The 13313-nt window shown below is 60.8% G+C and overlaps 1 protein-coding gene across 1 annotated transcript in view; it reads right to left on the reverse strand.

Moving 5' to 3' along the window:
• Positions 1 to 912: 912 nt before the first annotated feature.
• FOXP4 (forkhead box P4) overlaps positions 913 to 13313 on the reverse strand; it is a 31258-nt gene continuing 18857 nt past the window's right edge. Inside the window, exons 5-16 of the mRNA XM_012640812.1 lie at positions 11704 to 11851; positions 11345 to 11558; positions 10969 to 11073; positions 10201 to 10288; positions 9109 to 9192; positions 8799 to 8970; positions 8621 to 8697; positions 7695 to 7796; positions 4146 to 4267; positions 2589 to 2655; positions 1950 to 2119; positions 913 to 1582 (exon numbers count right to left, since the gene is read on the reverse strand). Coding sequence (XP_012496266.1) covers positions 1435 to 1582; positions 1950 to 2119; positions 2589 to 2655; positions 4146 to 4267; positions 7695 to 7796; positions 8621 to 8697; positions 8799 to 8970; positions 9109 to 9192; positions 10201 to 10288; positions 10969 to 11073; positions 11345 to 11558; positions 11704 to 11851 — 1497 coding nt within the window. The 3' untranslated portion in view covers positions 913 to 1434. The remainder of the gene's footprint in view (positions 1583 to 1949; positions 2120 to 2588; positions 2656 to 4145; positions 4268 to 7694; positions 7797 to 8620; positions 8698 to 8798; positions 8971 to 9108; positions 9193 to 10200; positions 10289 to 10968; positions 11074 to 11344; positions 11559 to 11703; positions 11852 to 13313) is intronic.

Raw genomic sequence — 13313 nt, forward strand, 5'->3', positions numbered from 1 at the left:
GGAGTCTTCTCAGCAAAGGGGCCAGGTGGGGTGTTACGAGCATCCGACACACCCAGTCCTTGGCCTTGAGTTGGGGTCCCCCATAGGGGGTCTGTGGAGAGTCTTTTTCCAGCTCTTTGGCTGGAATCCCCACTCCCAGCACATTGGGGGACTTGGTCCTAGAGAGGGGTCTGGAGGCCCCCCAGGAAGCAGCCCAGGGTTGGGGTCAAGGGCTTTGTGAGAGAGCCACCTCCTCCCCTCAGCCCCGTCCCCTTGCCCAGGCTGGCCGGGAGCAGAGGGGAGGGAAGCAGGGCCCCCACCTCCACTGAGCCCCAGGGTCCTCGGGGTGGGGCAGAGGAGGGGTGCAGGGAGAGGGTTTTGGCCACCAACAGACACTGTAAACTTTGGTTTAAAACAATAACTTAAGTGGAGGGAGGGCTTCCAGCCTGGGGCTGGGTGGAGGGCTGGGAGAGCAATGCTGGGGAGGCGACAAAGGAAAAAGCCAACAAAAAGTTTTGGTTTTTGCTTCCGGCATAAGAAAGGTCTTTGGTCATCCGTTTAACTGGGGGACAGGGAAGAGGTGCTGAGGGCAGGTGAGAGGAGACTGCGGCGGGGACCTGCAGGCAGGGGTGGCCTGAAGCTGGGCTCCCGCCTCGCCTGTCCCCGTGCTTCCTGGCAGTCCAGCGCCACCTCCGGCCTCAGGGGCAGCTCGGCTCCCCCTGCAGAAGCCCACCTGGCACAGACCTCTGTGGACAAGGTGGGCGCTGGGCCTCTTCCTGTGCTCCCTGGCGTGGGGGTGGCTGGAGGAGCACCCAGCTAATGGGGGGGTGGGGGCGGGGGCCCAGTTCATCCTGGGTCCCATCTCCGGTTGGGGGCAGGGGCTGGAGCCAGGTGGCCTGAAACTTCGGTTCCCCTCCCAGGCCGGGGTAGGAGTCGGGTGGGGAGTTATTTCTTCACAGTACGGAAAAGGCGGCGGAAGGGAGCACGAATTAGGGAAGTGGGGGCCTCTGGCCAGAAAACACTGCCAGAGCCAGGTGCAAGGGGCCCCGGGTTTGAGAGGGGTGACTTAGCCCCGCCTGCGGGTCTCCGGGTCTCCGTGGCGCTGAGGGGCCCTGTAGGGGGAGCTGGTGGGGGAGGAGGGCCCTGATGCTGCTGGTGGTTGGGGGAGGCGGTATTCAGATGTGGGGGAGGGTCTGAGGAGGGCTCTGGGCCCTCCGTGTCCTTTACGTGTCCTTTACTGGTCCCAGACCAGGGGTTTTGTGTCCCCTAGGGGTGAGGACCGTCCCTGCCCCCAAGTGTTTGTCAGTCGGGTCACCTGGGGACTTGCTGGCCCAGGCCTCCCCCATCTGAGTCCCGGAAGTGCCTTGAGGCTTGGGAGGGGCTGTGGAGTGGGACAGGTGGGCCCGGGTCCAGGAGGGAGGGGTCACACCCCTGCCCTGCCCGCCAGACAAGCCCTTAGGACAGTTCTTCTCCGGGCAGCTCCTCTTCCAGGTCCCTGTCTTCCGGAGGCCCCACGGCGCTGGGGTTGGGGGGGCCCAGGGAGGGCGCGGGCTGCCTGTCTTCCTCCGCCTCAGCCGGCTCCTCTTTCACCTGCACCTGGTGGCTGGGTCAAAGGGGTGGCGTGGGCACCGGGGGCCCACCCTGGTCCCCTCTGCCCCACCCCCAAAACTCACCCAGAACTCGGGGGGCACAGTGGGATGTCCGCAGCCCCTCCCCGGTCTCACATGCCCCAGGTCTGATCTCCCCCAGGGCTCTCTCCGAAGAAAGAGGACGTTGGGGCAGAGACTGCCTTGGGTGGGGGAAGAGAAAAGGGAGCAGAGGGGAGGAGGAAAGATAAAAAGAAGGAGAGAAAAGGAGACAGTGGGAAGAGGAGGGGAGAAGAGAGCGGAAAGGGAGAAGGAGGAGGGGTGTCCCTGCCGCGCAGTGGGGGTGCAGGAGGGGGAGGGGCAGGGTCCGTGCTCCGTGCTCACCTGTACTGGGGTGGGGAGAGGCGAGGCGGGCTGCTGCTGCCGTTGCTGGGCAGCGGCTCCACGGGGGCGCCCACGTCGTCATGGCTGAGGGGCAGGAGGCTGCTGGCAGAGCCGGGGTTCAGCACGCCAGGGCTGTTGAGGAGGGGGAAGCTGCTCTCGGCCAGGGCGGCCTGGAGGGGCGCAGGGGTGGCCCCAGTCAAGTGCTGTCCTTCCCGAGCCCTAGAGAGCCTCCTGTGTGTCCGTCTCGCAGCCCCCCAAGCCCAGACCCAGCCTTCTGAACACAGCGCACCTCCAGAGGCAGGAACTCTGACCCTGACCTCCTACCTCCCAGCTTTCCTCGCACCTGGGCCTGGCTTATCCCCTCTTCCAAGGACAGAGAACCCCCAGATTGACAAGCCAGGAAAGGGGATGCTATTGGGTAGCCAACCTCCCTCCCTCAGCCTGGCCCTTGCCCCAACCCAGCCTGGAAACCAGAGATGGAGGATGGACTGCAGGATGGTTTTGGAAACCCAGAGTGGTCTTCACCCCCTCTCCATCCTTCCCTCCTCTCATGGCCCTCTGCAGGGGAGAGTAGGGAGGGTCTCTTCTATGAGGCGGGCCCTGTTGGCAGGAAAGCAAGGTGGGCTGGGACCCAGTCACCTGGTAGCTGGCATTAAGTGCTCCGTAGCTGAGGCCCGAGATCATGTTCTTGACCAGGGTGGGGCTCCTGGGGGAGAGAAGGAGTCTTCTGCTCACTCGTTCCCTCAGCCCCTTGCATCTCTCGACCTAACTAGGCCTGTGCTGGGCTGGGGACTGTCCCATCATCGTCCTGGGAGGCCAGAGCAGGATGGATCGGCCACCATCTGCCGAGTTGTGTGTGTGCTTGATCTTACCCTATCCTCACATTGGCCTGGCCCCTTCCCAGGAGACGGTGCTGAGCCTCACGGGGACCCTGGGACCCCCTCCAACATCTTGGCTTGGCAAGGGGGAGCCAGGATCCCACCGACTGGCAGTCGGCCCACCAGGCCGCCCCCAGCATTTCCTCCCTCTCGTCTAGATTTCCCAGCGTTCGGCAGGGTCTGAGCCATGGATGGCCTCAACGGTTCCACTACTGCAAAATCCACGCTTGCCTGCCATCCTGAATTCGAGGACACGTGACACGCCACGTGCGCAGCCCGTGCCGTGCTCACACAAGATGCTTTCCCGCACTGGAGGTGTGCGGGAGCCGGGCAGGAGAGGCAACGGCTCAAGGGCTCAAGGCCGTGCCTCTTCCACAGGGAGGGCCCCTCGCAGGGCCTCTCGCAGGGGCTGAGCAAGGCCGGGGAGGAGCAGAGGTGCAATTTGAACTCAGGTCTTTTGATTTCAAGTCAGTAATGAGACGTGACAACACCTCCTATGGGGACTGGCCCCTGAGGTGACTCCATAGGGATGGCTTCCCTTCCATTTTCCAGGCCCCCACCCTGCCCCAGCCTCCCGCCACTGCCTGGGTGTGAAAGCTCTTGGCTGGGGAGAAGGAATATTTGAGGGCAACAGGCACCGCAGAGATATCTAACTGGCTTCAGACTTCTCTCTCCTTACCTAGGGCCTCTGGCCGAGAGGCACAGACCAGCGAGCACCTGGGTTAGGGTGTCTGGGGAGGGGAAGGCCATGGTGCTACATGGAAGCCAAAAGGGAGCTTTTGACCCTGCCTGGGTCCTTCAGTTTCCATTTAAAATGCCGTGTGGCCCAGTGGAGCGCAAAGGACCTGGGGGCGAGGGGAGACACCTGGTCCTCGACCCAGCTCTGCCACTAATCTGCTACGTGGCTTCCCGCCAGCCCCTTGACCTCTCTGGGCCTCCTCTCTGTAAAACGGAGAGGTGGGGCCCAGGGGCGTCAGAGGTCGGCTCATCCTGGTGAGCTGGGGAAAGCGGGGGCCCTGGGGTGGCAGCCCCTTTGCAGCCTGCTGGCCGGCATCTGTGTCCCAGCTCTGGCCATGGCTGCTGTGGCCTGTCTCTCTGGCACCAGGTCCCCCTTGCCCCTTCCTTCAGTCCCAGTAAGGACAGAACAAGACATAAGCGTCGGCCTTCTGATCATCTGCCACTTCCAGTTTCCAGCCCCCGTCCCCAAGCACTAGGCTCTTCCACTTCCTTTCTCCCCACACCCCCGCCCTCCCCCAACTGGGAAGGCTTTGGCGCACACGGGTACCCTGGTGCACCCGGCAGGGCTGCACCCACGCACCCCGTCATCTTTGGCGGTCTCCGCTTCTGATACTCCCGCTCGTCCACGGTCCACACAGCACCCTTGACGTTCTCCACGCGGACGAAGCACTTGTGCAGGCTGAGGTTGTGTCGCACGGCGTTCTGCGGGTGCAGGGAGGAGGGGATCAGAGGCGCTCACTCACCCCTAGGGCGAGCACACACAGGAGAGTCCTCATCCGGCCCCATCTCCCATGCAGTAGCAGCCTGAGCAGAGGGTGGGGCTGGGCTGGGGGGAGACCCTGCCAGAGGGAAGGAAGCCAGGACCTTCAGCCTCTTCCCCACCAATGACTGACCCATTTTATTATCTGCCCCCTCTCCCTGCCACATTTTGGAAAGTTCTACCAACTCAACGATGTCTAGTTAGTAATAACCTGATTCACCATCTTCACCAATCAAAGACACACACGGCTGTTCCTCAGGGCTTCTGATCAGTATTAGATCATATTTGAGCCCTGGCACCTCAGTGAGCCGGGGACACCTCATCTCAGGTGTGTGCGCAATTTCCACTAAGCTTTTAAGAGTTTGGGAAATAACTTACGAGCCCTCACTGCTACCCTCACCGGCCCCTGGGAATCCGGGAGCTGTGGCTTTGAGCTTTAGCTTAGAACAGACAGCTTATTTATTGAGAGCACGAGGTATACAGTAGAGGCCTAATATATACTTGTTGAAATAAACTGGGAGAAAGGAGGTTGTGGGTTTACAGCTGAAAGGAGAAAAAGAGGATAAGTCACCTTGTCACTCCCACCTCCTCCTGGCAGGATAACTTCAAGAATTGGGGTCATCTGGTTTATAGGACACTTGGGTGGGGGTGGAGCTTGGCCCACTTCCACCCCCCCATGGGAGCCTTCCCTTGCCCCCTCCATGTCCCTCAGCCCTGCCCCCGCACCCACCTCTCCGAGCTTCACTGTCCCCCCACCGTCCCTGCTACCTGTCCTCCCTCAGCCTCTCCCGCCTCATCCCATCCTTGTCTCCTCTTTACATTTCTAAACGGGGAAGAAAGCGGGCAGGGCGGGCAGCCTGTGCCCCTGGAGATCCCCTCTCCCTCTCTCCCTTCCAACTCTTGCCACTTGCAACTGGCCCGATTTCATTACCAATTTTAATTTGCCTCTAATTAAATCCTGTGTATTTTTCCGACTCGCTTGCTAATCCACGAGGGAGGCGGGCGGCTGGAGTGGAATCTCTTGGAGCGATAATTACAAAGGGCCTAATCACGCCGGGGCTCCTGCCTCGGAATAAATTTGCCCGCATTACGGGGCTCCGATCCTCCGCTTTGCAAATGAGAATGACCCCAATTTCCGAGGATGGCCTCACCGGGGCTTTTTTCCCTCATTTCGAAGCCTGATTCGTGATGAGAGACTAATTCGTTACGCTGAAACATTAACGGCAATTTAAGGGGTCTGGTGGGGGCCGCGTAAACAAAAGGACGGGCCCACAACATGGGCCTTGGGAGGGGATGGACACAGGGGGAGGGCCAGACAGGACCATCAGCCTGGCAGATGGCAGCTCTGTCCCTGGATGAACGGCAGCTGGCCTGGCCCACACCCGCTCCCAACCCTTCTGCCCTGGTCTGGGTAGGCAGCATCACAGGGTGGGGGCCAGAAAGTGTGAAGAAAGAGGGAAAGAAGGAAGCCAAAATAATTTAAGAGAGGAAGAGCGACCTAAGGAGCAGCTGAATGGGAGGAAAGTAGAGGTAGAGGGAAACAGAGTTGAATGTAGATGGGACCTATTTCCCAAGTAATATGAATGAAGCGTGGCTGAAAAAAACCTGAAGGTCAGAGTGGACCTCAAGCTGAGATGGATTCTGCTGTGCAGTGAGGACACATGCAGCGCCCCCAGGCGGTGGAGTCTACAGCAGAGCATTGCTAACTGGGAAGGTCACCCTCTTGGCCATTCACTGTCTCCAGCTCAGCCATCTTCTTACTGGGACCTGGACTAGGTGAGGGGAGATGGAGGTAAAGAACTAGGAGAGAGAGACACCCTACAGAGATGACCAAGGCTGGACAACCAGTCAAAGGTGCCAGGGTTGGAATATTGAGGGAGGTGGCTTCGTGATGGTCATTGAGTGGTTTAAGGAAGTCACCTAAACCAGCTCCTCCTAATCTCAAGAGAAGAGAGAAGTAGAAAACTGCAGTGGGCCAGGGCGGGTAAGCACGAAGAAGAAAGGAGGGTAGGTGGGTGAGTGGTACTCTGCCCCCAAGGAGGAGGTTGTCTTATGGAAATGAGGCTCTACATTGCCACCCCTAAAGGCAAAGGATTCAAATGCATTGTTGAAGTAAACGTTAGATAATAATCATAATGATCCCTCAACCATTTATAAAACCTGGTGTCTGAACTGGTCTAGAGGTTGAAGAGTGGACCAGACGGCCCCAAGAAGGCCCTGCTGGCTCAGAAAGAGGTCAGGACTCTGGTTGGCAGGAAATGACATCACTCACAGCCAATCACAGCAGCTGTCCCAGCCCAACAGCCTCTCCCAAGCTTTGGGAACGGGGTATGGGGATGTGGAAGGTCACAAGTCACGAAGCAGTCCCTCCTGCTGTTCTCAGTACATTCCTGGGCAGAGAAGGCCGGGCTCGGTGCAGACCCCACCCAGCCCTGTGCGCTGGTGGGGAAGAGGACCTCAGTAACACTTGTTGAAACCTGGTGGCATTGGGGGAAGGAGCCTGTTTAACTGTAGTTCCTGCACTGGTCAGCAGGGGGACTCAAGAGCCAGGGATGCAATTAAGGTTCTGAGCTAGGGACTCCTCCCCTGGTGTCTAGCCTTCCCCACAGGGCGCCGAAGTCTCTCCTCCTTCCCCCATCCCTCTCCCAATTTAGATACTGCTTTCCCACCCAGCCATGTGCACGTGAGCGCGCGCGTGCACACATGCACACACCCATCTTGGCTAGAAAAATAAATGGCTTAGGGCTCTAGCCCACATCTCTGTGTCCCATTTTTCTAGGGTCCCCCTCTTGCCTGCTCCTGGTCCCCCAGGAAAATTATGGCTGAAGGTGTTGAAATGACTAATTGGATGGAGACAATTATCTTTCTGCTGCTGACGGCAGAGCTGGGGCGAGAAGCGAGAGCCCGTGTGCGTGCCCAGGTGCAAGGCCCACCCCTGTGCCGGGCTTGCACATCCTCCACTCTGGCTCCAGGACACGGACTGTCAGCCCAGGTATCGGGACCATGGGGTCTCTGTGAATTCATCCCAGCCTCCGTTCCAAGCCTGGACATAACCAGTTCCTGGAGGGCCTGCTTCATGGGGCTAGAGTCTTTGGGGCCCACAGGGGAGCACCCTGGAGAAGGATTTCTTCCCAGAGAGGCAGCAAGGCTGGAAGGAAGGGGTCATTAAGAGGTAGCTATAGAACATTCCACAGATCCTGCTGTGGTGGAGGTGGGGGTAGGCACCTAGCCCTGCTGGGCGCTGGTGGAGCCAGTTCTGCAGAGCTAGTTGTTTAGGGAACTAATTATTAGGCAGCCGTGGTCTCAACGGGGTGTGGAGATGACCAAAGAGGGCCAAGGCCCAGGGGGAGGTGGAAGGGGCAGCCTCACCTTCCAGGTGGCGGTGTTCCTGCGGAAATAGGCGAACATCCTAGTGAACCAGTTATAGATCTCATTCAGGGTCAGCTGCCTGTCGGGGGTTTCCAGGATGGCCTGCAGGCAAGGAAAAGCAAAGGGAGCCTCAGCCTGGGCCTCGAAGGCTCACAGCAGCCCTGTGCTCTCCCCCAGGTTCCCTCCCTGGCGTCTGGCCCCAGCTCGCGCGTGAGCAGGAGACCCACTGCAGAATGCACGGGTGAGAGGGTGGGTGGGTGCCTGCAGCCCAGAGAAGGGCAAGCTGCTGAGCCGGGCCGAGGCTAACGGCGGCACGCGCCTCCAAGCGCCGTGCACTGGTGCAAGGAGCGTAGATGCTGCTTGTGGAGGGAAAATGGCTTCAGGTGCCCCGCTCTGCACTGACAGTGAGGATGGAAGCAGTGTTCCTGGGACGGAGATGTCCACAGGGCGGAGGCTGTTTGGAATTTATCCTGATGTTGGCAAAGGGCACTCTAAGCCTGGGACGGTGTGTGAGAATGTGTGTGAAGGTGTGCGTGCCCGTCGGGCAGCATCAGAGAGGACACAGGCGTAAACGTCTGCTCCTGTGTGAGTGTGACTATCACGTGAACACTGAGGACACGAGGCAGAGGTGCAGGTGTGCATGTGTGTGAGTGAGAGAGGGGGTGGCTCTCATGGGAGTGCGAACATGAATGCGCACGTGAATGACGCAGCGGTGAGAAGCAGCTGTGTCCCAGAGACACGGCAATGTGAGCAGCAGGCCGACTGAGCCGAGGCCTGCGGGAGAGCCTGGACAGCAGAGAAAGAAGACACAGGTGTGGAGGGAGAGGACAAGGGGTCCCTGGCCCCAGGACCCACCTGCGGGCCGGCCCCGGGCTAGGGTTCAGCCTATGTGCCGTTCCCCACCCTGCTCCACCTTTGGTGCTCACCTGGCGGATGAGGGAGGCGTAGGTGAAGGGGGGCCTGACGTCGGCGTTCTTGTAGAACTCGTGATTCTGCGCCAGCTCTGGGGGAGACAGGCAGAGGACCAGGGGGCCAGATGGGGAGGCCCAGCCTAGGGAAACCACCCCTCTCCGAGGCGGCCCTGCTACCCCAGCCTGCCCTCACCTGAGGAGATGGGGGAGCAGAACTTGTCGCTGCTTCTCCGGCGGGCAGGGCCCCCGCTGTGTAGGGAGGCAGAGTTGAGGCCAGGGGGCCGTAGGGGGGTGACAGGGGCAGCGGCCGAGGTTGGGGGGTGCACAAGGCCATCTGGGAAGGAGTCTGCTGCAGAGACGGTCACCTAAGAGAATGAAGAGCCAGGAACCGGGTTCAGCTGTGAGCGACAGGGAGGGTGCTGAGACCAGCACCCAGGGCAGGGGTCCTGAGGGTCGGGGCTTGTGGAGAGGTGCTGGGAGGCAGGGAGGGGAGCGTCACTCACCGGCTGGCTGAAGGGCTTGGGCTCGGAGGGCCGCATGTGCAGGTGGGCCATCATGGCCTGCAGCCGCTCACTCTCCTTGGCGAGCTGTGAGGGTGCAGAGGCAGGAGGTGAGCAGGAGGCCGGCCCTGAGCGGCATTGGCTCCCCTTCCTCGCATCCCACCCTCCTCCACCGGACTCCACAGAAAGCCCTCGCTCCAACCCGACTGGCTCCACGCCGCAGCATCCCAGCTCCCTCTGGCCCCTCCACGCCCTCAAGGCCAGGGCCCAGGCCGCCAGCTCCATGAAGCCCTCCGGACCATGACTGTCAGAGCCTTCCTGTGTGTCCAGGCTCCAGACCCTCGCCGCCTCTACAATGGGGGGCCTCCTTCCTAACAGCACACGCCTGTCCTCCCTGAGGGGGGCAGAGGCTGTGGCTGAGCGACACCGACCGCCGTGCCTAGAGCAGTGGCACTCGCAGACTGAATGGCGATGCAGGAACGGATGAATGACTCACTCGCCCCATTCATAAATTCAATAGGTCTTTCATGACTCCCCCCTCCCGGCAGGGCGCTCTGCTTAGAGCCCGAAGGAAATGGGTGAGTATCGACTGGCTGACTGATGGGCTGTTACAGAGCATAGCCTGAGAGCCAGACCACCAGGGTTCTAATCCCGGCTCTGCCACTCACGAGCCGAGTGACCACAGGCAAGTTATTACTTTAGCTCTCCGTGCCTCCGTGTGCTCCATCTGTAAAATGGGGACAATAAGGGTATCCACCACAGAAGGTTGCGAGGACTCCTTGAGCTAAATAGATTTAGTACAGCACAAAGAAGTGCTTGACATGTTAGCTGTTAATATCATTTTTGTTGTTTCTATGTAGCGTGAGTCTCTTCTGGACCTCCCAGCAGAGACGCCCCAACCTTGGGTACCCCTCAGAAGCCAGCTGTCCTCACCTCACAACCATGGTAATTAGGACCTAGAAAGCATAAGATGGTGGCTTTGACCATAGGACCCTACCTTGAGACCCCCCCAGAGCCCTCCTAGAAAGTCAGTGCTGTGCGCGGGCAGGGGCTGAGCCACTGTGTCCCTCCCCAGCATCCTCCTCCGGGCCACACCTGGATCTCCAGCTGCTGCACCACCTGCATCTGCACCCGGCACTGGGCCGTGCTGCGGTCGTCCAGGGCGTGCTCTGTGTTGAGGTGTCTTCAAGGAGACGGGAGGAGAGAAATTGGCTGGGGTTTTCCCCTCTGTCACCACCCTCCCAGCCCAGCCTCTAATCCCGCCCACAGCCTGAAGAGCAGACAGACAGATACAAAGGAGAGAAAGAGGTGGAAAAAGGGGGCAAGGGAGGAAGGCTTCTCCCTTCTCATCAGCTTCCTTTGATGTCTTTGCTAAAATCCCAGCTACAGAGAGATCTAATTGCAAATGAACTAATTAAGTAAACCTCTGACGAAGCGTGAAAACAATTTGTTTGACCCTGATGCTGCAAGGGTCTGGGAGACGGTGGAGTTAATCAGTCAGTGACAGAGCCTGGCACGGCTGTGGCAGCTGGCCGCCTGCTGCCAGCCGCCTGTCTGCCTCCCGCCCGCCTGTCCGCAGGCCCTCCCGTCACTCGGTCGTCACTCTCCTGGGCTACCTCTGGAGGGGAGCTAGGGAGGGTGGTGGGTGGAGAAATGCTCATATCTGTCCTCTCCTTTTCCTCCTGTCCCCCACCTGTTCTGGAGATGGGTGGGGAGGACGGGGACCTGAGAGTACAGACAGGGTGGAGGCGGGTGACCAGGGATAAGCTGGGGACTGAGGCCCCAGGAGGGCAAGATGGGCAGCAGGCTCGGGGGAGGCCCTGAGGGGAAGGCTGCTAGGGGAGGGGCTGTGGTGACACCTACTTGATGAACTGGCCCAGGTCTTCACACAGGGTCTCGCAGCCTGGCCACTTGCACTCCCCATGTCCATACAGCGGGTGGGAGCCAGGGGTCTCCTCGTGGGAGGAGCTGGGAGGGCAGGAGGGAGGTGGTCAGAGACCCTGAAGACCGCAGCAGCCCTGGGCTCAGCTCAGCACCAGTCCCCCTGCTGGTGATGTTTCTGCCCGACACAGGGTTCCCAGGGCCTAGGCACAACTGTGTGCCCTGGGAGGGGGGTGGACCTTCGGGTCCCTGAGCTCCAGCCCCTTCCTCCCAGTCCCCACAATGGGTACCACCCCTCCAGGTCCAGGTCTGCCCTCAGGCAGGGATCTTCCGCCCCCTCCCAGCCTGGGCCCGGTACCTGTCTCTCCGAGATGTGAGCACAGTGGGCTGTCCGTTGGGCAGGGTATGGTGGGAGAGCGGGGGTGAGACCTTGGGGGGAGCGGCGAACGAGGTAGCGGTGGCAGCTGTGCCAGTGAGGTCCAGCCCCTCCTGCTTGACGCTGTCCTCGGCAGGCTGCCCGGGGGTACCTTCGCCCTTCCACAGCTGGGGCAGGTCCGTCGGGCACACGGCTGCTGCGGGAGAGACCGAGGAGGCTGGCAGGGCCCCAGGAACACACTCGGCCTTCCACCTCACCCCTGGGAGCAGGGGCTGCCAGCTCGCAGGTGCAGAGAAGGCTGAGGGCCTGGGTCTGGGAGGGGAGGGGTGGCAGATGCTCACCTTGTGGGAGGGTCTGGAGGGGCCCCGAGGCCTGGTTGGGCTGCAGGCTGACCAGCCCCTGCCTCTGCAGGTTGAGCAGGTGCTGCTGCTGCAACTGTTGCATTTGCAGGAGCTGCTGCTGGAAGGCCAGCTGCTTGTTCCCCAGTGCCTGGTGGGGGGCCCGAGGGGGCGAGCAGAGAGGGGTGCCGTCAGCCTCAGGCATGCCATCTGGCCCCCACCCTGCAGCCACCCCCTCCCAGGGCCTGTCAGCCCCTGGAGCTGTCGTTGTGGCGTCTGTAGCTGCCGCGTCTCTGCTCCCGGCCCAGCTTCCATAGGGCTGCATGCCTCCTCGCAGTAAACACACGCATGCACGCACGCACGCGCGCAAACACACACAGCCAGACCCAGACACGCAGCACTACGCCCTCCCTCCTCCCGCCTGCCTCCTCCCGCCGCTTCAGCTCCAGCTCCCGCCGCAGCTGTGTGCGCCTGTGTGCGCCTGGGGGGCTCATCACAATGATCGATGAGCCTGTCAGATTCTGGGGGCCACTCCCGCCTGGAGGGCACCCTTCCCACACGCCCAGGGTGCCCCCCTTTTGCTCTGGGGAGGGAGTTTTCTCCCCCCGCCCTCCAGCTCATCTCCTCTCTTGCTTTTTAGATAAAGAGAATCAAGGAGCCTGATGGACGCACTGCGACCCAGGCTCAGGGCACAGTCATCACCACTGCCCAGGCGCCCTGCACTCGCCAGGTCGCTCGCCCGACCCCTCCCCCACTCACGCAGGCACTGACAAGTCAGGCTGTCAGCAAGTCTTTCTGAGCCCTGGGAGCCAAGCATATCCGGGGTGTTTGGGAGGCAGGGACGTCTCTTTCTGCCTGCCCAGGGGTGGGGTAAGGGGCTGGCTCTTCAATAAGGTGACAAGAGCATAAACCCAGCCTAGACACCTGCAGGCAGGTAACACACCAATTACAAGCCAGCGGAAGGGAAGACTGAGAGTTCGAGGGAAGGCCTGGGCTGCAGGGCAGCCGTCTGGGAAGAGGCAAGTTAGGACGCAGGGCTGTGGCGTGGGCAGCAGGAGGGGGACACATGAATGGGGCCCGGGGGAGGGGCCTGGCATGGGAGCTCAGATGGGGCAGGGGCGCAGGCTGGGAGCTCTGGGAGAATCCTTGTGGGTAAGGTGGTGGAGGGGCTCGGAGAGACACTACAAGGCGGGGCAGAAGCTGGCGCTGCTGAGGTGGGGCAGGCAGTTTGCTGAAGGACTAAGAGTCTCAGGGCAGGTGTGGAGGGCTGAATGCTGGGTCACTAAGGGACAAGTGGGCAGGAAGACTGCATGGCCACGAGGTAGCTGGACGTGAGCGTGGACCATCAGACATCACATACTGATGACAACACACACGTAAGTGTCCACACGCACGTGCACAGGGACAACACAAGGCGAGGAGAGAAAGAATGCCGGGGAGATGGAGGTACCCAAGTGAGCTGCCATCCTCATCCCCCGGCACTGCTCCCCCCCATCCCCTCCCCCAGCTTTTTGCTGATTTTCCTACTGCTCCCACAAGGCAATTCCCTCCAGACCACTTCTGGACTCCCAGCCTCTGGCCAGGAGGGGCTGGGGCTGGGTGACGGGCTGTAG

Source organism: Propithecus coquereli, unplaced genomic scaffold (assembly GCF_000956105.1).
Source record: "Propithecus coquereli isolate 6110/MARCELLA unplaced genomic scaffold, Pcoq_1.0 Scaffold158, whole genome shotgun sequence".
Classification (NCBI taxonomy): domain Eukaryota; kingdom Metazoa; phylum Chordata; class Mammalia; order Primates; family Indriidae; genus Propithecus; species Propithecus coquereli.